The 26110-nt window shown below is 39.6% G+C and overlaps 1 protein-coding gene across 6 annotated transcripts; it reads right to left on the bottom strand.

Annotated features, from left to right (window-relative positions):
- Positions 1 to 7305: 7305 nt before the first annotated feature.
- Positions 7306 to 25591, bottom strand: slc12a9 (solute carrier family 12 member 9). 6 transcript variants are annotated; one of them, XM_077592694.1, is made up of 15 exons: positions 25365 to 25591; positions 18293 to 18404; positions 17494 to 17717; positions 17299 to 17433; positions 17087 to 17224; positions 15111 to 15413; positions 14925 to 15032; positions 13088 to 13199; positions 12854 to 13011; positions 12692 to 12774; positions 12491 to 12615; positions 10790 to 10982; positions 9575 to 9749; positions 8504 to 8650; positions 7306 to 8394 (listed from the first exon to the last, which is right to left on the bottom strand). In XM_077592694.1, the coding sequence occupies exons 3-15, from the start codon at positions 17696 to 17698 to the stop codon at positions 7562 to 7564; spliced, it is 2715 nt and encodes a 904-aa protein (XP_077448820.1). In that variant the 5' UTR covers positions 17699 to 17717; positions 18293 to 18404; positions 25365 to 25591; the 3' UTR covers positions 7306 to 7561. The 6 variants fall into 6 exon arrangements, with proteins under 6 accessions (XP_077448820.1, XP_077448818.1, XP_077448819.1 ...); XM_077592692.1 differs by having other exon boundaries at positions 25376 to 25591; XM_077592693.1 differs by having other exon boundaries at positions 25401 to 25591.
- Positions 25592 to 26110: the final 519 nt, after the last annotated feature.

The raw sequence follows: 26110 nt of genomic DNA, 5'->3' as shown, positions 1-26110 counted from the left end.
TAAGTTGATTCAGTGCTATATTTTGTATTATAATTTATGTTTAAGGCCGATATAAGTATATTGAAGGTTTATATAAGTGCATTTGTATGTTTAAGGCTTGTATAAGTAACACGCATTGGTTTGTACTGAAAAAAAAACATTTAATAAAATGGAGAGAATATGTACAGTACTGTAGAGAGAGAGATTTATGTATTAGAAACTGGCCAAAAGAAGCGACCTAATGACGATTGCACAGTTTTCTTCTTTTTTTCATCATAAATGATGCGGTAGCACTGTATGGCATCATTCAATTGATTTGCAAACTTTGTGCAACGTTCAATATTTGGGTCCTGCTGCTCGATCTTTCTGTTTATAAATGGTACTGACGGTCGAACGATTCAATGCCCGTGAAACGCTCACCACTCTCACGCGCATCAAGCTTCGTTATTATTGCCACTCGTTTCAAATGAAATGGCTTGCCTCTTCCTTGCAACTCCCTCAATAGAAGCCTTTAGCTTTTTACCAAGCATATTCAATATTGGATGCATGAGATATTTAATGATCCAAATGAAAAAGGTTCTTTGCACACTGGAGATACATTCACGCAATTCCGCACTGCAACGAAGAAGAAGGTAGATGCTGGGTGAGCTGAGCTCTCACAGCGCCAGGCGTCGGTATTAGCGGCGGAAAGAAGTACTACTCCGAAAAAGGCGCGAAATACAAAATTGGACTTGCGAACATTTTTGGACTTAAACGCAATTTGCAGACATGTTCGTATGTACCGTTGTTCGTAAGTTGAATGTTCGTAAGTAGTGGAGCGTCTGTATATAGTAAGGCATTTTTCTTTAAAAAATCGACATAGTATAGTAAGGCTAAGAAAGTCGGAGAATAAATCTGACTTCTGATTCTTCTCCTAGTTATTGCTGTGGTCCAGTGGCAAAAATATTGGTTCAGAACTTGAGGTGGGAATCAGGAGTGAGTTCAATTCCACTCTTTGCAATTCACAAATTGTTTATTGAGGTAATGAAAAGGATAAATATAACTTCCAATCACTTCATTTCAGAAGTCACTGTGGTCCAGTTGCAAAGACAAACAGTCAGAACTTCTGGTGGACTCAAGTTCAAATCAGGAGTGAGTTCAATTCCACTCTTTGCAATTCTCAAATTGTTTATTGAGGTAATGAAAAGGATAGCTATAACTTCCAATCACATCATTTCAGAAGTCACTGTGGTCCAGTGGCAAAGACAATGGGTCAGAACTTCAGGTGGACTCAAGTTCAAATCAGGAATGAGTTCAATTCCACTCTTTGCAATTCTCAAATTGTTTATTGAGGTAATGAAAAGGATAGATATAACTTCCAATCACATCATTTCAGAAGTCACTGTGGTCCAGTGGCAAAGACAATGGGTCAGAACTTCAGGTGGACTCAAGTTCAAATCAGGAATGAGTTCAATTCCACTCTTTGCAATTCTCAAATTGTTTATTGAGGTAATGAAAAGGATAGATATAACTTCCAATCACATCATTTCAGAAGTCACTGTGGTCCAGTGGCAAAGACAATGGGTCAGAACTTCAGGTGGACTCAAGTTCAAATCAGGAATGAGTTCAATTCCACTCTTTGCAATTCTCAAATTGTTTATTGAGGTAATGAAAAGGATAGATATAACTTCCAATCACATCATTTCAGAAGTCACTGTGGTCCAGTGGCAAAGACAATGGGTCAGAACTTCAGGTGGACTCAAGTTCAAATCAGGAATGAGTTCAATTCCACTCTTTGCAACTCTCAAATTGTTTATTGAGGTAATGAAAAGGATAGATATAACTTCCAATCACATCATTTCAGAAGTCACTGTGGTCCAGTGGCAAAGACAATGGGTCAGAACTTCAGGTGGACTCAAGTTCAAATCAGGAATGAGTTCAATTCCACTCTTTGCAACTCTCAAATTGTTTATTGAGGTAATGAAAAGGATAGATATAACTTCCAATCACATCATTTCAGAAGTCACTGTGGTCCAGTGGCAAAGACAATGGGTCAGAACTTCAGGTGGACTCAAGTTCAAATCAGGAATGAGTTCAATTCCACTCTTTGCAATTCTCAAATTGTTTATTTAGGTAATGAAAAGGATAAATATAACTTCCAATCATATATAGGCGGGCCGCCTCGTGGTGTAGTGGGTAAGTCACCTGCCTGCGACGTCGGTGTCGAGGGTTCACGTCCCGGTGTCCCCAGTCAACGACTGTATGGTGTCGGCAGTCGGCCGAAGGCCGACTGTCGAACACCACCAGGAACCCCCCTCCCAACTGTCTTCCGGTCAGCCGAAGGCTGACCGGAAATATTGTTTTGCTGAAAAAAATGACTAAGTCTTTATTTGAATGAAAAAAGGATTACCCATTTACTGAACTACTAGTGTAGTGATTAGTCAAACGAGAGCGGGATTCGAACCCCATCTCCCACATGGCAGTCAAACCCACTAACTTGAGGTCTGTCTGACCCAATGTCTTTGCCACTGGACCACAGTGACTTCTGAAATGAGATGATTGGAAGTTATATTTATCATTTTGATCACCTCAATAAACAATTTGAGATTTCCAAAGAGTGGACTTGAACTCACTCCAGATTTGAACTTGTGTCCAACTTCAATTTCAACCCATTGTTCTTGCCACTGGACCACAGTGTCTTCTGAAATGATGTGATTGGAAGTTATATTTATCCTTTTAATTACCTCAATAAACAATTTGAGAATTGCCAAGAGTGGAATCAAACTCACTTCTGATTTGAACTTGAGTCCACCTGAAGTTCTGACCCATTGTCTTTGCCACTGCACCACTGTAAAGTTGGAAGTTGTATTTATCCTTTTCATTACCTCAATAAACAATTTGAGAATTGCAACAAGTGGAATTGAACTCACTCCTGATTCCCACCTCATGTTCTGACCCAATGATTTTGCCAGTGGACCACAGCAACAACTAGAAGGTGAAGAATCAGAAGTCAGATTTATTCTCCGACTCTCTTAGCCTTACTTGCTGTCATTTTTTAAAGAAAAAAAGCCTTACTATACTATGTCGTTTTTTAAGAAAAGAAGCCTTACTATACAATATCGTTTTTTAAGAAAAAAAGGCTTCCTTTACTATGTCGTTTTTCAAGAAAAAAAGCCATGCTATACTATGTCGTTTTTTAGGAAAAAAAAGCCTTACTATACTATGTCGTTTTTTAAAGGAAAAAAGCCATACTATACTATGTCGTTTTTTAGGGGGGAAAGTCATACTATACTATGTCGTTTTTTAGGGAAAAAGCCTTCCTCGACTATGTCGTTTTTCAAGAAAAAAAGCCATGCTATACTATGTCGTTTTTTAGGGGGGAAAAGCCATACTATACTATGTCGTTTTTTAAGAAAAAAAGCCTTACTATACTATGTCGTTTTTTAAGAAAAAAAGCCATACTATACTATGTCGTTTTTAAAAGGAAAAAAGCCATACTATACTATGTCGTTTTTAAAGACAAAAAAAGCCTTACTATACTGTGTCGTTTTTAAAGAAAATAAGCCTTACTATACTATGTCGTCTTTAAAGAAAAAAGCCTATACTATGTTGTTTTTTAAGAAAAATGCCTTACAATACTATGTCATTTTTTAAGAAAAAAAGCCTTACTATACTATGTCGTCTTTTAAGAAAAACGCTTTACTGTACATGGTCGTTTTTTTTAAATAAAAAAGCCTTACTATACATGGTCATTTTTTAATAAAAAACCTTAATATACATGGTCATTTTTAAAGAAAAAAGCCTGACTATATATACATAGTATTTATTTTTTAAACAAATAAAAGCTTTACTTTACATAGACCACTTTTTTAAAAAGAAAAAGCCTTACGATGTCCAGCCATTCAAGTCATTTTGCATGCCAGCTTTACGTTTGTACCAAATCTCGGGGTATTCTTTGCTCAGTTATGAAGCACGTCTAATAAGATGAATAAATATTTGACATTATCGTCGACAAGGAAAAAGAGTGTCACCAAACTTTCGTCAAAACATATACAGACGCTCCCCTACTTACGAACGCAACTGGTTCCGAGCTGGTTCATAAGTTGAATTTGTTTGTAAGTTGATTGTGCTATATTTTGTATTATAATTTATGTTTAAGGCCGATATAAGTATATTGAAGGTTTATATAAGTGCATTTGTATGTTTAAGGCTTGTATAAGTAACACGCATTGGTTTGTACTGAAAAAAAAACATTTAATAAAATGGAGAGAATATGTACAGTACTGTAGAGAGAGAGAGATTTATGTATTAGAAACTGGCCAAAAGAAGCGACCTAATGACGATTGCAGTTTTCTTCTTTTTTTCATCATAAATGATGCGGTAGCACTGTATGGCATCATTCAATTGATTTGCAAACTTTGTGCAGTGTTCAATATTTGGGTCCTGCTGCTCGATCTTTCTGTTTATAAATGGTACTGACGGTCGAACGATTCAATGCCCGTGAAACGCTTACCACTCTCACGCGCATCAAGCTTCGTTATTATTGCCACTCGTTTCAGAAGAAATGGCTTGCCTCTTCCTTGCAACTCCCTCAATAGAAGCCTTTAGCTTTTTACCAACCATATTCAATATTGGATGCATGAGATATTTAATGATACAAATGAAAAAGGTTCTTTGCACACTGGAGATACATTCACGCACTTCCGCATTGCAACGAAGAAGAAGGTAGATGCTGGGTGAGCTGAGCTCTCACAGCGCCAGGCGTCGGTATTAGCGACGGAAAGAAGTACTACTCCGAAAAAGGCGTGAAATACAAAATTGGACTTGCGAACATTTTTGGACTTAAACGCAATTTGCAGACATGTTCGTATGTACCATTGTTCGTAAGTTGAATGTTCGTAAGTAGGGGAGCGTCTGTACTGCTTTACCAAATTTGGACTCAATATTTAATTCCTGTCAATTTATAATCAAGTTAAGACCTACCGTATGCATGCATGTACATCTGTGTATGTATGTATATATGTGCTTATATATTTATGTGTATGTATGTATAAATGTGCTTATATATGTGTGTATGTATGTATATATGTGTATGTATATATGTGCTTATATATGTGTGTATGTATGTATGTATATATATAGTATATATTTCAGCAACACGCTTATTATTTATATATTTATTCATGTATTTATTTATTAATTAACTTACTTATTACCTATCTATGTCTAAAATGCCTTTCCTATTTCTGCATCCTCACCCTCTTGCTACTGTGACAACGAAATTTCCCGAATACGGGATGAATAAAGTTATCCAATCCAATCCACAAGTGTTATTGAATAATGGGAATATTTTATTAAATATGCGTTTGTGGAGTTTCAAAGATGACTGTACAAATATACATATAATTGGGCGAAAAATCTACTATCAGGAACATTTAAAATCCCCCTGAAAGGCTGTTTTAATGAAAACAAAGATAAATCCATATTGAGATGTTTTTTTTGTAGATAGGAAAGCTAATTTTATATTTTGAGAATATTGAGGGGCAGAATGTTGGAGTAGCACTTAACATATGTACTTTGTGTTCATTTGAGTTTATATGGTTGCAAAGTGCTGAACAAAATAGGTGGATTGATTTTATCAACATTGACATGGTAAACATGCGATATTCTACAAGAAAACAGGCCGACATTTTTACATGGTGTTGTATTTGATGTCTTCAGGTGTGAGGTGAGCTGTTGGTAATTATTCTGCATTTTGTAGTCACCTCTGACAAAGAGCAATTATTTGATTATATAAATTAAACACGGTAAAATCTAACAACCTTTGCAGAACAAAAAAGAGCATTTGAGGAAGATCAAGCCGAGTCACGTTAGCTGCTTTTTTTAGAGGCCATTTCCTGTTTGTACTGAGGTAAAGTGTAGGGTTAAATGAACCAAAAATACATCAAGAAACTGCTACTTATTAAAACTGATACAATAACTGAGTAAACTTAGTTTTACAGCAAGTAACTCTTTTGTTCTATGACACTTCCTGCTCTCATCCTAGGCTGAATAGGAATCATGAATATAATTCAAACAAAACATCAACTGGAGGTCAGAACATGCATTATTCCCAATTCATGTGTAAATATTGAGAACTCTCATGTGAAATTACATGTATGCATTCAATCAATTCCGCTGCAAAAAAAAAAACTTGCACAATTTGGTCCTGTGAACAAAAGCAAAATAAATACCATAAAACACAGGATATACCAAAAGAATATTGTCTTTTAAATACCGCAAGTCTTAAGACATACTGTATTCTGACTTGTAGTTAGAGGTCAACATTTATGTATAAATATTGGTGTTGTTGTCATCGTACTAAGCCAAATGCGAGCACTTAGCCCGCCAGGACGGAATGGAGGCCACAGCCTAACCAAGTGACAAGTAGGTCAGCGCACCAAAGTGGTGAAATACCAAAAAGGGAGGAGTTTCCATCGGAAAACGTACCCCGGAAATCAGTGTTTATGTTCCACCATCTCACCACCGTTTTATATATATATATATAGATAATTTGTATATGTATGTATATATATATACACACACACATTATATATATATAGAATGTGTATATCTATGTATATATGTGTATATGCATATATGTGTATATGTATGTATATATATACGTATATATATATATATATATATATATATATATATATATATATATATATATACACGTATATATATATATATATATATATATATATATATATATATATATATATATATATATATACACATATATATATATATATATATATATATATATGTGTGTATTTGCATATGTATATATTAGATTATCACGGCTTCACTACATCGCGTTCTTTTCTGGGTAAAATCTTTTTTTTTGTTAATTAATTTTTTTTGTAAGTTCATAAAAATGTGAAAATCCACTTTGAAGCTCGCAAGCGACAGCCACTCCCCTGTCCTCTGCTTGCTACTAGGACTCAGCATTGAAGTAAAAAAAAACAATATATATATATATATTTTTTTTTAAATAGGGGTGACCCTACTTTGCGGTTTTTCCGTTTATCGGGGTCATGTCTGGTCTACGTTAACCGCGATAATCGAGGGATTACTGTATGTATATGTGTATATATATGAAGATATGTATATGTATGTGTATGTATATATAGATATATATACACAGATGTTTTAGAGCACTCAAGGGAAGAGCTCATGAACTCACTTTCTTAGTTTTAACCACCAGAGCAGTCCAAGTGCATTAAAAAGGAAGATAGACTGCAAAATGATCAAGTGTGTACGTATTCACACTTGACTGACAGTAACACACAGTTTAGAATGTACAGTAGTGTTGTTCCTTTAAACACTTTCATAGTGCTCATTAGCGATTGACAAAGTAAGAATCAAACAATTGCCTCACTACAGAATATTACACACATTGTGAGATTGGATATTATTAACCACAAAGTCATTCCGACCCAAACACAATTTTCTAAGTGCGGAATTTGTTTATACAGCACTTGTCTGTTATGTATTGTATCGTTGCGTTCACATGTCACCAGTGCTTACATACAAACTCCCATGAAGACTACCGCTCTTAAAGATCCGTGTACGTTACCGGGGTGACCCCATGAATGAGAAGCGTTGGTCCCAGACCGCTGGTGACAGCTTCCAGTTGGGCCAAGTACATCTGGGAAAAGCTGTTATGTGCCGGGGGTCGCGGTAAATACAAGAAGCGAACGGCGGCTTGAGAACTATGTTCCATCAACATGGAGTTGACCGCCGAAAGGAATCCATCGTTGAGGGCGTAGCTCTCCTCCTCGCCGCCGGTCTGAGTGTGGTGTTGCACCACCGAGTCCCATAGGACGATCTTAATAGACGCTCGGATTCTAAGCTTCTTCAGGAGCTCTCGAAAGGTCTCTTCGTTAACCACCCAGCCCTGGTCGCTAGACTCGGACTCCACGTTTAGGAAGATCCGCATCCTGGCGTGCCGCCACTTGCTAGACATGTTGAGCACGCAGGCCATTTGCAGTAAGAACAGGCTGCACACATCCTGATAATCACGACAGCCTGGCTGCAGCAGGTTGAGGGGCCACACGTCGATGGTTCGCTCCGAGCCGTCCACCTTGCTCTGCTTCCCCTCTCCCTCCAAATGGAAGAAATATCGGCCCAGGCACACGTTTTTGTTCATTTTGATGGCGTCGGCGATGATCCCCACGTACTCCTCGGGCGACAGCCAGCGTGGGCTCTCCACGTGTCGGACAGGGGGGAAATGGGCCTGTAACGAAGGTAGGTCAACCCCAAAATTATACTCGCCTTCGGCGCTTTGTCCTGCCGCTATGCCGCAAAAGGCAGTGTCTTGGAGGAAGAAGTCCTCGGGGGTGCAGCTGTCGTAGAACCCCAAGATCAGAGTGTTGGGCTTCATGCCACCTTGAAGAGAAAGAAAAACCTCTCAGGGAGAAGACTTCTGTACGCAGTCGTCGCATGGCTGTCAGCGCCAGTTTATTGAGTTAACAAAACAAAATGTGCATTGGCATACCAAGGCCTGTGATGCGCAGAAGATGCTGCGTTCCCTGCCTAACAGATGGCGAGAGCGTCAGGTCTACAAAGGCCTTTACCCCGAGTTTGTCAACTAAGCTCAGCCAGAAGTTGTACTGCTGCTGCACAGGGTCTGACGGCAGGGAATCTAAAACACAGGAAAGATAGGTAGGAATAATAAACGAGACTCTAATAAGAAACGTTATGTTGTTGTAGCTATCACTGACTGCCACCAGGAGGCACTAGCACGTGTTGCGACGTGGGCTGAAGAAAAACAAAAAAAAGGTGGGCAAAATTCTGAATTTCCAGTCATAAGTCTGTCTGACTTTCAGTTCAGAATATTGGCCATCTTTTATTTGCTGTCGGTAGCCCAAATCCTCTGAAGTTGGAACTCTGAGAACAGAGTTAGAATTCTGACTTCAAAGTTAGATTTGGAAGAGCATGAGGGCTAGTGAAGTCAGAATTTGGATGCCTTTTTCTTTCTTTGGTGGCCCTAATACTCTTCCATAGAAAAGCGTATTCAACATTTGTATTTTTGTGATAACACTTTGCAAACATCATTGCTTATATGGATTTAAAATCATTGATTTAATGACATTTTGTCATGTGACCAATAAAAGTAAATGAAATTCTGTGGGGATATTGTTTTCTTTCAGTGGGCTAGTATTTTCTCAGAATACTGCATGCCATCACGTTAACTTCCTGGTTAGGAACATCTTGTGCTTTTAATTTTACACAAGACAATATATTACTGTCTTTTGTCAAGAGGAAGGGAACAGTGTTGTTGGATATTCTCTTCTGCATGTCAAAATACACACTTTACAAAACATGAAGTACCAAGGAGGAAAACAGGAAGTGGATGAACAACCTTTTGTACACAGCCTTTGATGATATTAACAGAATTAGAATATTTACATCAATTTAGCAGAACTTGCATTTGCCTGCCAGTGCGTGTGCGTGTTAACTGTATGAACGCCATGCGTGTTTGTGAAAGAAAGAAGGGGAAGTTCACAGAAAAGAAAGGAATCACTATGTTGTTAGCTCTTCATCATCAGACCATTGAGAAAATTACCCAGATCTCCGAGTTGTACGTGGCCTAGCACGAAGAGGCCTCCTTTTTTCAGCTGGTTGACAAACAAGATGAGCTGGCAGGAAGAACGTGGGTTGGCAACCATCAAAAGAACCTGTGGCCTCCAGAACTTGACATGGTCCTTTCTTACATCCAGCATTAGAAGATATTTGCGCACCTAAAACCGCAACAAAGCAAGAAACTCGTGGGCTGCAATACAAGTCTAATTCTTTTGAACTAGGAGTTCTGGAAGCCAGGGCAGATCTCGAAAAATATTTTCTGAGTGGCGAAAAGGGGGCAGAAACTTTTTAAGAGGTGAAAAATATTTCACAATCGTATATAAAAATACATTTTAAAAAAATCAATTCTTTGCACTACTATCTGTGACGATTTGATCCAAGGGTCTTCGATTGATTAATACTACATAAGTATGAACACAACCAGGTCCAACTTAGGAAAATAAATAAAATATCAGTTTCAATGGTTTTGTTGCTAAACGATCCGATTTTCTTTTAATGAAAATATACATATAACATAATCATTTTGAATTGATCTTAACAAACAAATATATAGATCCAAATCGATGGATACAACCCTAGTGTAAACATAGCAGTTGTCGAGTATTGGAGTTTCTTTTCGTATTGCTGCTGCCTGGGGTGGCAACTGGAGTCTGTCTTTTCGGTAAACGGTCGATTGGTCGCCGGTCTTTTGGTCGCCCGGAAGGTAAGTGATAATTTCCATTTAAATTGTTGCTCAAATTCCCTAAATACAAACTGCGAATTACTATTTAGTCATACTTAATGCCCTATTAATTATAAGGCTAAAGAAAAGCTCCAAATGTCCCGTGCTTTTATTGTTTTTTGTTGGAGAACTTGTTAAGACCCTGACTGACGTAGCTTCTTAAAGGGACAACGCATGTACATGCAAACACTTATACACTCACACGTCGGCTCAGTGAAACTGCTCATGGCCATTGTTGGCTTTTATTGATGCGTAGACCGTGTTGTTTTACCTTGTTTTGTCGCCGGTCCTTTGGTCGCCGGTCTTTTGGTCGCCCGTTGTCGCGGTCGGGGCGACCAAAAGACCGCGACCAATCGACCGTGCGGTCTTTTTCGGGTGGTAGTTGCCACCCCACGCCACTCTGGTGGATCCACCCATGACCGACAGTGATCAATTCGATGGCCAGTAAATGTCAGGAGCGAGGGGCGATGCTCGTACCTGATGGAAGATGAGCGCCTGGCTGACATAGCCCCAACTGCTGGTAGGGGAACGGTAGTGGAGGAAAAGCAGTAAGACCAACAGGAGGACGATGCTGCCCGATGAGTATACGGGGTTAATGACGAACATCATGACTAAACAGCTCAGGATTCCTAACAGGCACGTGTGCCAAGAGAAAAACTGAAAAGTCGGTCTGTAAAACAAAGAAGAATAAACAGAGACCGCTTTAGTGAAAATATCCTAACATGAAATATACAATCCGCCACTAAAGATAAGCAAGACTGGCAGTGCTGTATTTTTAAGTCCCCCCCCTGGAAACCACAATTTACTTTATTTCACCATTTGCTGGGGATATTATGAATGTAGGAAATCTTGCAAGGCCTAGTAACACTGGCACCCAAGGGGATGAATATTTTTCAGGTCCACAGCCTGCTGCTAAATTGAGTTTCCGGTCGCGGACCCCTTTAAAATGGGGTTTGGAAAATTACCAAATTCATACTTACTGAGCCAAAAGTGGCCGGAAAGTTCCACTCATTCCAAGTCTATTTATGGCCTTGAGTTGTCATGAGGAACAGCTAAAGGCCCTTTTCCAATTAGGTGGCTCAAAAAAAAAAAAACGCCTCCACAACCCAGATAACAAGCTCATGTCAGACCCCAAAATGCCAAGTATAAACTGGAATTTTTTCCTACACTAAACAGTCGCATGACAGATTGAACCATTATGGCAAAAATGTCAACTTTGCCAAACAGGTTCACACTTTTGCTTTCTTGTAAAAGGACAGACAAGCTAAGAACCCTGACTGACATCTACCTTGAGTTGCGAGTACAGTGGTACCTTGAGATACGGGCTTAATGCGTTCCGGGACTGAGCTCGTATGTCGATTTACTCGTATCTTAAATCAACGTTTCCCATGGAAATGAACAAAAAACAAATAAATTTGTTCCAACCCTCTGAAAAAACACCAAAAAAAACAGGATATTGGAATGGAAAAACATTTGTATTCGTTCTAATTCACCATATTTTAACAGAGTAACAAATAACTAGTGGTTATGATGTTTAATAGTACTAAAATTAGACGGCTCTCAGAGAGGGGAGAGACAGAGACTTTTTGCACGGCAACACGCTTGTAACATAACAAACAAATTCAAAATGAACTTGGATTACGATACAGACACTCAAAATAAGTTTATTCTAACCTTACACTAAACTTGATTCTAATTTTATTTTAAATTTTTATACCTTTCTTCTCCCAGGTTGGCTCTATTTGCCTCTATTTATCCACCCTGACTTTCAGCTGCAGTTTTCAAAAGGAACCTATCGAGGGTTGTTTCCTTTTGTCTTCAAGATATTCCAAAAATGATGCACACAAATGTCCTCACAATAGGATAACGCACGACCATTTGCCAACGAGAAGTAGTATACTCCTCTCGTATTAGCGAGCAAGTTCCGCCATTCTGCACTGACTAACGGGGAAAAAACACTGAAAAAAATGCAACGCTCCGCCCAGTGCTCGTAGAGACATTACACGAGGGAGTTCCGACGGGAAAGACAGTGCCCATATTGTTCTCAAAACCAGCCTCGCGTTGGCCACACCTGGCTGTTTGTTCGTATATCAAAATTTGTCTCGTATCTCAAGGTAAATATTTGCTTGAAACTTTACTGCTATCTCAAATTGCTCATATGTCGAGGTATTACTGTACCTAAAATTGGGCGCCGACGCCCACTCAAGAGCCAGACAAGCCAGGTCAACAGCCGCATAGGCGAGCAAGTAAAAAACGGTCACCAAGCTGGCAACGGCATTGAGCTGCCCTGCAAATACCACACACTGTAACACAGACATAAAACCAATGATGTCAGCGTAAAGCTCCTAACCAAGTAAATGCTGAACAGGCCTTACTAACCTGTGCCAGGCCCCACGTGTAGACTACTGCCATCCACGGGTTACCTGACCTTGTGGTGATTGTGGCGGGTGCCAACGGCAAACCTGCGGGTTAAGAAAATCTGCTTGGAAAAAAGGACTTGTGATAACGTTAACATGTCTTCTTGGTGAAGTTCAGTAGTACCAAAGAGCTGATCCATAGCAAGAGCATGCAGTATGCGAGATGCTCCGATCATTGAACACATTGCAGCAAACAGAGCACCGCAGTATATTCCGATGGTCACAAATGGTGGCCAGATGTTTATTCGTTGAAGGAATCCGTAATCCTGGATCAACAGTGTTCTGGAAAAGGAAAAGAATGAGAAATGGCAGTACTTTTTTTGTGAAATAAAAATAATGCCTCACTTCAGTTTCCCACCTGTCACAAGTGGCACTGACCAAGATGAATAATAGGATGTACACAATAAATGTGTAAATGACAGCAACGATGGTACCTTTGGGGATGGAAACACTAGGAGTTTCCAGGTCACCTTCAACAAGAACAACCAATTAAATGGTTGTTAGTTTCAATTATAAAGCGACATTTACTAAGTTTTTCAAAACATCTGTACGCAGTATTGGCGACAACAGTGCACCCCAACTATTTGCACGGAGCGTGAATTAGGAACATGGCAAATAATTAGTAGTGCCCCTTGAAAATGAATAGAAAAGAAAAAAAGCATGTTTTACAACGCCCAGAATGTATTTTAAAAAGGTAGAAACAAATTGGCGATAAGCTCCTTTGCATGTGCTGCTTCCCTAAACAAAAGAAAATAAATAAATAAACACCCCTCAGCAAAAAAAAAGCTAGTAGGTGAATTTACAGAACCAAAAGTGTGGAGGAGATGTGGGAAGACTAGAGGTAAGATCTTGAGCCCGAACCTGAATTTTAGGCCTGACCCGACCCAAATTATTATTATTATTATTTTTAAATGTATACTAAAACGATGTGTGGAAATTAACTAAAGAATACTTGTTAGAAAATAAATCATTTGGAATTTTGGACAAAACAGAAAAGGCGCTGTAATCTAATTGCATGCTCTGCGTACGTCAGGTGAATGCCGCAAGAAGTTAAGGATAAACTAAAGACAAGAAAACTGAAAAGAGAAACATGCACCGACCGGTAAGAGTGAATTTTGGAAAAGCTTCAAATTGATTGTTGAATATGTTATAACAGGGTCGGGAACCTTTTTGAAAGAGAGAGGCATAAACAATTCCCATCTTCAAATGTTATTCCTTGAGAGCCATACTCCCAATTTAAAAGCCAAAATACATGAAAATGTGCGCATTTTTTTTTGTCATTTTCCCACTTTTAAAGTACAAAAAGTCTCTGAATTCTTTTGACAACATTATTACGCTGTTGCTAATCAATGAATATCAATGAGTTCAATGAGTATCAATGAGAGAATGAATGCAGAAGACTCAAATCAATGCCACAGTTTCGACGTGCCGTTCCTATTGGTCCGTTCGGGACTCGGCTCCCTCACCAGCAGTTTCCATATGTGGCTCCTGAGCCATAGGTTCCCTACCCCTGTGTTAGAGCAACTTCCATTGGCTTCTCTGAATGTAGTCAATGTGGCGCTTTACTCTCATACGAGAGCAAAAAGACTGGCGCCTTGACGCTGAGCAGGCATTTAAACAGTTTAAATTGTCAAACATCTATACCAGGGGTAGGGAACCTATGGCTCGGGAGCCACATGTGGCTCTTTTGATGGGTGCATCTGGCTCTTTGCTAACCTGTGAGCTAAAATATGGAAATTGCTGGTGACAGAACTGAGATATTACATCAAGAACTGCTTTAATCTTCATTTTTTTTTGCTTTAATCTTCATTTTTTTTGCAGTAGACTTCTGGAATGCATCCTTTCATTGATTAGCAACAGTATAAGAATCTTTTAAAAATATTCATTTTTTTCCACTTTAAAAGTGGTGAAATTACAAAAAAAAAAAATTGAAAAGGCACTCGTTTACATGTATGTATTTTGACTTTTAAATTTGTAGTATGGCTCACAAGGAATAACATTGGAAAATATGAATTGTTTGTGGCTCTCTTCGTCAAAAAGGTTCCCGACGCCTGATCTATACTATCATATAAAAGATGTAAATGTTTACACAGTCTTGTTTAACTTAGATTTCATTAGAAAAGACAGGCTTTAATCTGTTATCATAAATCACCACTCCTCCTGTAAACATGGCCGAAGAGTAGATTAGCTATAACCTGACATGTTGGCTCCAGCCATGATTCCAGTGCAGCTGGTGAACATAACGGCAAACACAGTGGCAAACGACATGACTGAGTTGGTGCTGTAGTCCAACGAGTAACCAGCTGCAGGGCAAAAAAGTGACAAATTTAGACAGTCGAGGTGTATAAATATAGTAGAGCACAGCACATCCAAACACTCACAGCCCAGGTTGTTCTTTAGCGTGGTCAAGTTAAAGCTTGTGTAACTCGCGTTGTAACGCAGAGTCTCATTGCCGGGACCCGCGTGAGTAATGACAAAACTCTGAGGTTTGACGGCTAGAGAGCTGATGAAGACAGACAGCAGCGATACGGTGACTAGCAGCAGGATGCCGAAGCCCATTCGTGAGTAGATGTGGGCGCCCACCAGACACACCACGAGACACAGCAGGAGGATTACAGAAGAGTAGAGCACAGTGTACCAGTAACTTTGAGGGAGGACGCGGATGCCCTCGGAAATGGGCATCTCTGAAACAAAACAGGCAAGGGCACAGTCACGTTGGGAAATCCATGGAAAGAGGCTCTTCATGGAAGAAAATAAACAATCATTCATCTTATGGATCGCTGATTTCACAATAATATTCAACAATATGATGCAAGTAACACGCTACGACGCAAATTCCCTTTAACGGTACTTGAAAGATTGACTGAATTGTTCAAATAACTAATTTTTTAATTCACTACAGTGCATTCTATCAAATAAAGTTGAACTAACTTAAGACTATAAATGGTACACATTGAATGTTTTAGAAAAAAATATTTTCAAATACTCAGGAGCAACTTCTAATGGTAATCCAGTAGTACCTCTACTTACGAATGCCCCTAGGTACGAAATGTTCAGGTTACACAAAACCCTTTGATATGCAAATGACCGTCTCAACATACAAAAAAAAAATCCAAGTTACGAAATCTCCCTAAACGTAAATGCATTTCCTGTATGCATTATTTTATTTTGAAATTGTCCTGGTAACATTATTTTGGAAAGATTTACTTGCCTCTGGAGTTTCCCAGAATAACAACAACTCTATTCTGACTGCCATTTGTCATCACAGAGTTCTTAATGTTAAATTATTGAAGTGAATGAAATGAATAAGTGGGCCCCGTTATTCATCGAAAAACAGAAGAGAAGAAAGTGGCGTGCGGTTGACTGATATTTCAAGCAAATACGACCGGCCATAACTCACCTACTACCATTGCTACCCTATTGAAGCAGAAGGAAGCATAAAAACGACGACTCCTTGGCATGGCCTCTTCGTACTGAACGACTTAGATGGAGAGACTTTTACTCCTTTGGAGTTCTATTTAATGCTAATTTGTTTTGAATTCGTAATTTGAAGTTGTTTAGATCTGTGTTTATGTGCATGTCTTCATGTGCTAACGTGAGCTTCTTCCTTACTGTACTGTACAACCGCACGAATAGAACAAGTTTTTGCATGCTTGTTATTCATTTAATTCCACGAATAAATCATTTTCTTAAATTTTTGTCTGTTTCTCACACCGTTCTTACAAAAGTGGGACACTGATCATTTTTAAATGGCTTAGTTTGTCGTTTTTTGAGGACAGTGGAACGAATGACAAAATTTACATATACGTAAAGTACTGCGCTACTTACAAAAAAAGTTCTGGAACCAATTAATTTCGTAAGTAGTGGTACGACTGGACCACTAAATTTCTTTTTGTTTCTCTCATGAAATATGAGCATCGTCTTAATGTTCGAACCGTGATTTTTCAAATTAATAATAAAAAACTAATATAAAAAAAATCAGTCACGAAAAAAGTTCTGGAACAAATTAATTTTGAAAGTTGCAGTACGTCTGTACCACTAAATTTCTTTTTCTCTCTCTCATGAAATCTAAGCGCAGTGTTAACGTTCAAACCGTGATTTTGAATTTAAATAATAATAAAAAAAAAAAAATTGAAGAACATTTTGGCCTATAACCCTAACATATTTTAACTCATTGGCAACCATTCACGTTGGTAGCTATCCAATTAATTTGAAAAGAAGACTGGCATTTAACACAAATGTTTCACTGCCTTTGAATTACAGCCAATGTTGGCCCTGATGGTGGTTCATAGTGAGCCAAGTATCCTTTGGGTACATGGTATAAAACTGACATACAATCCCCCACAAAATAATTTACCTGCATCCTTGCCAAACACATCAAGAATAGCTTCCACCAGACCAAGAACATATTCTCCACATGCAAACACTTTGGCGAGGAAGAACATCAACCCGATACTTCCTCCAAACTCTGGGCCTAACGATCGACTGATCATGTCTGATAAATGAAGTCAAGGTTTTTCTTACCAAAGAAAGTTCAGCACAGAAATGCAGCTACATGGGGAAGGATACAGTAAGCACCGCCTCCCTGTATTGCTCCGTTGGTGGAGATTGCACAAATTGACAAGATGGTAAGCATTATAATGATGTAGGCGACAACCACCATTACAAGACCTTGAAGGAGACCCGCGTGACCAACAACAAAACCTGTAACAGAAGCTCACGTAAAGTCCTGTCTACAGGCTGAGGTATTTTCGTTTAACTCACCTGTTCGCAGGAACAACACAATGCTGAACATGGAGAGAATGGTCGGCACCATCACGCCAAAAAACGTGTTGAGTTTTCGAGGCTCTTTACTTTTTTCTCTTGTGTCCGGTGGAGAATCTGGAGGAGTGTCCATTAAAGTGCCACACGTCGCCATGGTCAGACCGCACACCCCTGCGGTGACGAGAGGTGTGCGTTCGTTTGACATCGCTGCTTCTTAGATCACGCTGTGGACCAGAAATCAGTGAAATGGAAATCAAAATAGAAGATTAATTAATCATCAACTTGAAGCCAGCAGGAGCACTGAGTGTCAAATGAGAATAGCATTGGGAAAATGAAATACATTCAGTTCATAGTAGTGATTTCCCGATGGAGATTTTTTCACTTCTGATCCAATTTTTTTCTTAATCTGTTTTGCCGTCGTCCATATGTTTAGAGCAGTAAAAATAATGCAAAAACATAATATAACCGGTAAATGTCAAATAATAGTGTTTGTATTAATGTGACCTTGTTGCTCCTGTTTTGTGGTGCTCTTTTACTATCATTACAGTAATCTCTGGAATATTGCAGATAATGTAGAACAGACATGGCCGCGATAATCGAAAAACCGCAAAGTAGGATCACCCCTATTATTACTACATACCGTACTACATGCTTTCGTGCCTATACAAAAATAGACAGTACAATTATCAAGTGTATTTATTAAATGTTACAGTTATAGGCGTATGAAAAGACATTAATGTATTAATATCTGAATATAATCTATAAAATAAAAAAATGTAAATACTTTAAGACTACTCACAGTGAAAATAGATCCCCTCCACTTGATTTAGAAAAAAAACCAACAGGTTATCGGGAGCTTTAGTCCAAGTCCTCTTTATCAGATTCGAGAGACATCGAATCATCGAAGGAATCTTCAGGAGGCACCGTAGGGACATAAAAATGAGCTTTTGTGAGAGGTTTTCGGCGCACAAAGAACATGGCAACCACCGTTTCTTTTCTTGTACAAATATGCTTTTGTACAAGGACTTGACACTGTCAAGACGATTAGCAAATTCAATGGCTCCGAACACGTTACAACGTCACTTTTTCGCTCACTGTCATGTCTCGTTCTTTCTTGGGTTCATTGGGGCTTATGAGGCATTTTCAAGGACGATTCAAAATCCAAACAAAGCTGGAATAGGCTTGGCATAGCGTTTCTTCACAGGTAATGTGCGCGATTCAAAATATAATAAATACGAAGAAACTAGGAAATGGCAAGACGTCGAGCTTCTCAGTCTGTTATATTATTCGGGGGTCATTTTTTTCTACGGTGAAATATTCCTTCTTTATCAGCACAAAATTCACCGCCGAAGAAGTGGAGCCCTGACTTCCGCCATTTTTTTGTATCCCGTCTTCCGCTTGCTATGTGAATTTGGACATTTTTAATGAACTTTTTTTATACTTAATATAAAAAAACGTGATGTACTAAAGCCGCGAAGTGGTGAAGGGAATTTATTTCTAAAGTGAAGTTGTCGGGTTGTAGCAGAGCCACTCAAAAAAAAACAAAAAGAGAAATTCCGTTCTTTTAAGATGGAATGGTTGTCGGAGTATGTGCAAATTGAAGAACAAGCGGTGAAATTGGGTGAGAAAGGTCTCCTCTGCAAAACATGCAGTGAAGCTAAAGTTGTAAGTGAGTTTTCCAATGGAAAAATATTGACTATAAATGGAATCTAGACTACCTCAAGTGACACATTCAGCAGAAAAGTAATTTGAATGAGAAGTGAGAAGGACAGATGTGAAAAATAAAGTCAGATTTGTGCATATTCTCGTGACATTTATAAAGATGTTTTATTCATGGTTATTAATCATTAAATTTTATTATGAATAGATCATTTATGGGTAGTAGATGCACCTGCTTATGGCGGGTGTGATACTGGTGTGCCCCCACTTCTGATGTAGCTCACAGTGGTCCTCAGTGTGCTCAGGGAGGTTTTCCGAGTGCCCAGACATATAAAAATTAGAGGGAATATTGTTTGCCTAGTGTTTTTATTAACAACAGCTGAAGCACGATGCTGCTAATAAAGCACGGAACTTGTTGATCAGATACGATCTTGTGACCAAATCTGATACTGTGCGATACGACAATTATAGCCGTACCGACACATCGGGACATCATTATTTCATAGCAATGTGTGTCAAATTTTAGGAAAACTAGCACTTTTTGAGGCACTATGAGAAGGGGGGCATAAGAGCTAATTTGGTTCAAAGAAATGTGGTCAAATCAGATATAAAGTGGTTCTCAAGCACTTGCGGAGGCAGATAACGAGTTTATGTAGAATGTGACACGCCGCTCCTATGATATAAAGGATGCACCGTTTGCCAATCATTTTTAAACATTGCCCCTATTTACAGAACTAAGTGTGGTTTGTGAGAGCATATTCCAAAAGGATTTAGTCAAATATGATCTAGTTAATTAACTATCCACTGCTTGTCATGTCACGCGGTCATGATAAATGCTTCCTGAAAATGTGAAGCAATGTCACCAAAGTAGCATTACATTATAAACACTCCATGACTTATTATGGAGGTCATTGAGCATGCTCATATGTCCTTTTTAATAGGACATTTATGAAACCAAACCCCCGTGTCTTCAAACAGTCCGTCACAAGTGATATGCCAAGTGATTTTCTACTAAATGTCATTAACTCACTGGCTGCTATGCTTGTGACAGAAAAAAACAGCTGTTCTGACAATGAGCTGTTTGTACATTAACCGTACGATTCCTTTGCCATACTAACAGTTACAATACTAAAATGCAGGAAACACAACCTTCTCATCCTTCTAACAGCTCTAATGATTTTTCATAAATTAACTAATTGGTTACCTTTGACCAGCGGCGGCCCGTGACTTTTCTAGCTACACCTTCAACTATGTCTGAATCAATCCAACGCTCAAAAACTATTTTATGGCTATAAAACCTCTATTGCAACTACAGCTGCGACACATAAAAAATCATTAATAATAACCTCATACAATTGAAATATTATTTAGGAATATATCCCTTTTACCTGTACACAATATCCATCCTCCTTTCTTTCCTCCTTTTCTATCGCCATCGAAGCTAATGCTGAAAGTCCAGCTTGTCCTGTCGTCGTATTTCTGGTATACGTTTTTATTAGATTTTGTGATGAAAATGTTCGTTCCCGGTTGTGACAGGCTTGCTTGCTTTGGAGTTGTCCGACATTTCTTAATGATGCCAGCTTTTTTTTCTTGAAAAGTCCGTCTTGAAAATTGCTTTAAATCAACACAACAATATATTTGCTTTTGCAGCTCGCTCCAGATACAGTTTGGTAGCTGTGGCTAATCCACTCTCTCACTAGCCAATCATAGTTGGTGAAAGCGATGACGTATCCCTACGCCTGCGAGAAGGCCTTGGTGTCACCAAATCAAATTCTGATTAGTTAAAGCAACAGTTTTATCAGCGCTAGTTTAATGCAGCAGAGCCTGCAGAACTGATTGTGAAGGCCTTGAGGCAGATTTCTGACCCTGGCAACAAATAATGGCTGAAATGTGATTGGTTAAATGCTTCAATATGAAAACACAGAAAGCAGTGCAACCATGGGTAAAGCAATGAAAGGAAGCCAACAGACAATTTGGAATTATTTAATAAGTATTGATGGACAAAATATAATATATGATTCAGATATTTCTTAGGCCAGCAGAGAAGGCCTTGAAGGCCCTGACGGCCCGCCACTGCCTTTGACACTGTTGGAATGCCCAATCCATTCGGACCATGAGGGTAAAATAAGAAGGATCTTTCAATCGCCATCAAAGGCACTGACAGAGCATTCAATGCCAGCCGTCAGAGTTCAAATGGATTGGACATCCTTTGCTGTCAATAGTAGTGAATGAGTTAAGTCTCTAACCAGAGTCACCTGATACTGTGATGCAGACATGATTTTGACGGATTCCATTACCTTAACACAATCAATCCGACGCACATTTTCTTCTCTGCAGCCTGCTTGGACAGTTCAAACAATTACACGCTAGCAGCAGGATTCCCAAACTTGTGACGAATATAACGCGTCGTCCTTAATGAAGGCCACTCACACCTTGGCTTGGTATTCGGAGCCATCTGACTCACAGCCTTGTTTGACAAAAACTAAAATAGTAAGGCGAGGACGTATTTTCTCTGATTTGTTAGGGCATGATGTTTTGTGGTTATCAAATTGCAACTACTACAAATGCATAACCATATAGGGAAACAAATTACACAGACCACACCAAGAGTAAATTATTATATAAGATTAAGGTGAGGTACTTCAGTTTGGATCGTTGGTTGTCTAGCTGAGTGCCCGGCAATCAGCGAGGAACCAGTTCAGGGTGTTCACTAACTCTCATCTCATTTTCTGAACCACTTTATCTTCATTAGGGTGGTGGGGGGTGCTGGAGCCTATCCCAGCTGACTCCGGGCCTGAGGCAGGGGACACCCTGAATCGGTGGCCAGCCAATCGCAGGGTACAAGGAGACGGTCAACCATACACACTCACACCCATACCTAGAGGCTATTTAGAGTGTCCAATCAGTCTACCATGCATGTTTTTGGAATGTGAGAGGAAACCGGAGTACCCGGAGGAAACCCACGCAGGCCCGGGGAGAACATGCAAACTCCACACAGTTGGACGGACATGGATTTGAAACCAGGACCCCAGAGCTGTGAGGCCGATGCACTAACCACTGGATCCACCGCGCCACCCTCACTAACTCTCACTTGGCATAAATAACATTATGTAACCCAAATGTCATTAACCATCACAAAATAGGCAGTTTATTATATTACAAGAACAACCCCTCGAGCAAAACTTCAACACCAAAATACAGAAAGCAGTACCTCTGAGGTAGTATTAAATTACACTCATATAGTGCACTGAATATTGAGAACCAGGGATTCATACTTTTTGGGTACAAAACACCTTCCAGCAGAAAACTTATCAAAGGACTCCTTCATTTTCATTCTTCACAAGTAACAAAACCACATACACATTTCAAATGCCAGGGCTCTTATTGTTCTTTACTACAATGAACCAAATGTTCCTATATATATAACCAGAGCTGCCAACATCCGTCGACCCCATTTCAGGAGTACACTTGTCCCATTTCCGGAGTTTTTTCCGGAGTGGATGCGATTCACGCAAAATCGATGTAAAATGTATTTTTTTTAAAAACTAGGACAATTTAAATCAAATTGTTATTATCAGGTTTTTTATCTTTGTGTTTGGGTCCTTCTACATGCGTTTTACAGTTCGTAATGCCACCATGTGTCACGCTGAAGTCACACATGCTTGTTGTGCAAAGTGCAAATATTTTGGAGACGGCTTCAACATGGGATATTTCGTCGAATACGAACCAATAAACTTCTGCGAGTGTCTGGGTTTCCTATTAGAAGTTTCATCCAAATTGCCATCCATTTTGCGCTTAAGCCGAGCAGGCATATTGATAAGACTTACCAATACTGTGTACGCCTGATAGGATTTGTTTCAAAACAAAAGACTGGTGGTTTAGTCAGCCTTAATAATACTTCACTTGTGAAAAGAAACAAAGATGTTAAGGCGATAGAGGCTACCTTTTCAATCGATTCCGGATTCGATAGAAGTCGCACAAGACGAATCATTTGTCAGAACTTGTAACTCAGATGATTCACAATGCACTCGTGTTACCGAATTCATCCAGTTTACAGTGCAGTTGAATCAAATGCGGAAGTTAGAAGCGGAAGCCGTAGCGATGGTGTGAATTTCGAGGCATTTAAATTGGAACTTTGGGAATTTTCCAAAATGGTCGCTTCCCAAAAAAAAAGTGAAAATTTTGGGGGGATTTCCAGCGTTTAGGGAGGTTGTTTGGAGTCCCGGAGTTTGCGATGCTTGTCCGGGTAATCTCCGGAAATTCCGGAGAACTTGGCAGCTCTGTATAATACAAACTAAAGTATACAGCTTTCTGCACCTTCAGTGTCAGCATTAATGAGTTGATCTATAATTATTGACTTTTCTAACAACCGTGCCAGATATTTTCAAAGAAAGGGAAAAGCACAGAGAAACATTATCGCAATATGATCCGCATGACAAAGAAAAAAAATCACTTGCACTAAACTCTAACCAATCATGCCCATGAAAATGATTTGTGGAATGCTGGAAAAAGTGTGCGTGACGAAACCACAAAAAAATAATAATTTTGATTTACAAATTTAAAACAAAGAAAACATGAGCGTGAAAAATGCAGCATGCATGAATGTAGAAAAATTTGTGGTAAATCATATTTATATCAGTGGCCCATAGCTATGGTAGAAAGGAGTGTTGTGTTTAATGTATACAAGTTATTTTGAATGTTACAATATAACAAATTTTTAGAAATTATTTGACAGTTCCTTGAGGGAGAACCACTAGTGTGAACGTGTACTTAAAACTCCGGTCAGTTACAAATTTACAACCACAGATGTAATCTGAAAAAAACACATTTTCACGGGGATGTGGTTAAAAACCCTTTCACACATGAATTACTATTTTTCTTAATTGTTTTTATATATTTTATATAAATGGGTCAGGGCTCTCTAACGTGTGCCCTAGGGGCCAATTGCAGCTTTAAATAATTTTTTTATGAAAGGTCATTTTAAATAAAATTAATGAATTAGGGTGGCCCGGCGGCTGATTGGTTAGCGCATCAGCCTCACAGTGGAGGACCTGGGTTCAAATCCAGGTCGGTCCACCTGTGTGGAGTTTGCATGTTCTCCCTGGGTCTGCGTGGGTTATCTCCGGGTACTCTGGATTCCTCCCACATTCCAAAAACATGCATGGTAGGCTGATTGGACACTCTAAATTGCCCTTAGGAATGAGTGTGATTGTGCATGGTTGTCCTTCGTCTCCTTGTGCCCTGCAATTGGCTGGCCACCGATCCAGGGTGCCCCCCGCTTCCGGCCTGAAGTCAGCTGGGATAGGCTCCAGCACCCCCGCGACCCTAGTGAGGATAAAGCGGTTCAGAAATTGAGATGAGATGAATTAGGGCAGCCTGGCTGCGCGAGTGGTTAGCGCGTCGGCCTCACAGTGAGGGATCTGGGTACAAATCCAGGTTGGTCCACCTGTGTAGAGTTTGCATGTTTTTTCCAGGGCCTGTGTGGGTTTTCTCCGGGTACTCTGGTTCCCTCCCACATTCCAAAAACATGCATGGTAGTCTGATTGGACACTCTGAATTGCCCCTAGCTATGTGTGTGAGTGTGAATGGTTGTTTGTCTCCTTGTGCCCTGCGATTGGCTGGCCACCAATTCAGGGTGTCCCCCGCCTGTGGCCTGAAGTCAGCTGGGATAGGCTCCAGCACCCCCCGTGACCCTAGTGAGGATAAAGCGGTTCAGAAAATGAAATGAGATGAATTAATTAACTGAGGAGACTATTTTGCCTGGCATGGAATGAATTTCCACCGTTGTGGCCACTGGCCCTCCAAGGATTAAAGTTTTATCATTGTTTTGAACTGTATTATTTCTGATCCATAAACTTTAGGATGCCAACATTCCAGATGTTGATTGGCTATCTCATGCCCATGTAACTCAGACCCTCAGTCCAAATAAACAATCACTTTTTGTCCCACGTTGTACGGAGGCAGATCAGGATGCTAAAAAAAGTTTTTTTCTCTATCTTAGGAAACTGGGCCGGTAAAACCAGTAAGCAGGTACTTTGCTTTTGCTATATTTCGGAGGCAGGAAGTGACAACAGCACCCACCCACAGACATAAAGCAACGTACCTTCGAAAGTGACATTCAACCATGTATAATGGATAAAAACCATTTTAGGCTCGTGCACAAAATCGTGTCGCGTCAGGTTTGGCTAAAATATACAAGACTGCAAACTTACAAAGAAAGTACCTCGAGAAAATAGTGGCCCACTCACTTCCTGCTTGCGAACTATCTCGTCTTGCTTCTGATGTCCGCTTTCGGTGGAGGATGTGGTCGTCCCGGGCGCCGCGTTTAGAGCTACCGGGGCTTTTGGAAGAAGATGCCCAATAACAACACGGCGGCATGACACGCCTCGTCCTCCGATTATTTGCTCAAAACAGTCACGGGAAAGCGGAAGAGCGACCATGTGACTAATTTGCAGGGGGAGGGGTTAAATTTGAAGGCCTCCAATGTTTTGACGGAAACGCTACTTCTCTCCACTAGCCACGCCTCTCTTACGTCACGACCCAGAAAAACAAATGCGAACTTGAATTCACCAATGTAGTATTTTAACTTATCAATTTACACTGAGTTCAAATTAATCCAAGTGTTTATTTAATTTCAAATACAAATATTCAACTATGTATATAAAAAGCGGAATGTGTAACGTTGACTTGACTACGTTGTCACGTTGACTACAAATACTCTTCGTGTACACCAGGGAGAGTTGTTGGAAAGTCCAAATAATTTAATGATTTTGATACACTCACGCAGGGGGTGTTAAAAGTCTGGCCTGCAGGCTACCACAGGGAACTACATCTCATCTCACTTACTGAACCGCTTTATCCTCACTAGGGTCGCGGGAGGAGGGGGGGGGGGGGGGTGCTGGAGCCTATCCCAGCTGACTTCAGGCCAGAGGCGGGAGACAAACAACCATTCACACTC

The sequence above is a fragment of the Stigmatopora argus genome, chromosome 22 (genome assembly GCF_051989625.1).
Source record: "Stigmatopora argus isolate UIUO_Sarg chromosome 22, RoL_Sarg_1.0, whole genome shotgun sequence".
NCBI classification, from domain to species: domain Eukaryota; kingdom Metazoa; phylum Chordata; class Actinopteri; order Syngnathiformes; family Syngnathidae; genus Stigmatopora; species Stigmatopora argus.
This window is presented reverse-complemented; position numbering and strand designations above follow the sequence as displayed.

Excerpts from the sequence above, each read along its gene's own strand:
- slc12a9 (XM_077592694.1), bottom strand. The coding sequence starts at position 17,698 with ATGTCAAACGAACGCACACCTCTCGTCACCGCAGGGGTGTGCGGTCTG. Across the intron at positions 15,033-15,110 it reads GCTAAAGAACAACCTGGGCT|CTGGTTACTCGTTGGACTAC; the intron begins GTGAGTGTTTGG and ends TTTGCCCTGCAG. Across the intron at positions 8,651-9,574 it reads CGTACAACTCGGAGATCTGG|ATTCCCTGCCGTCAGACCCT; the intron begins GTAATTTTCTCA and ends CCTGTGTTTTAG.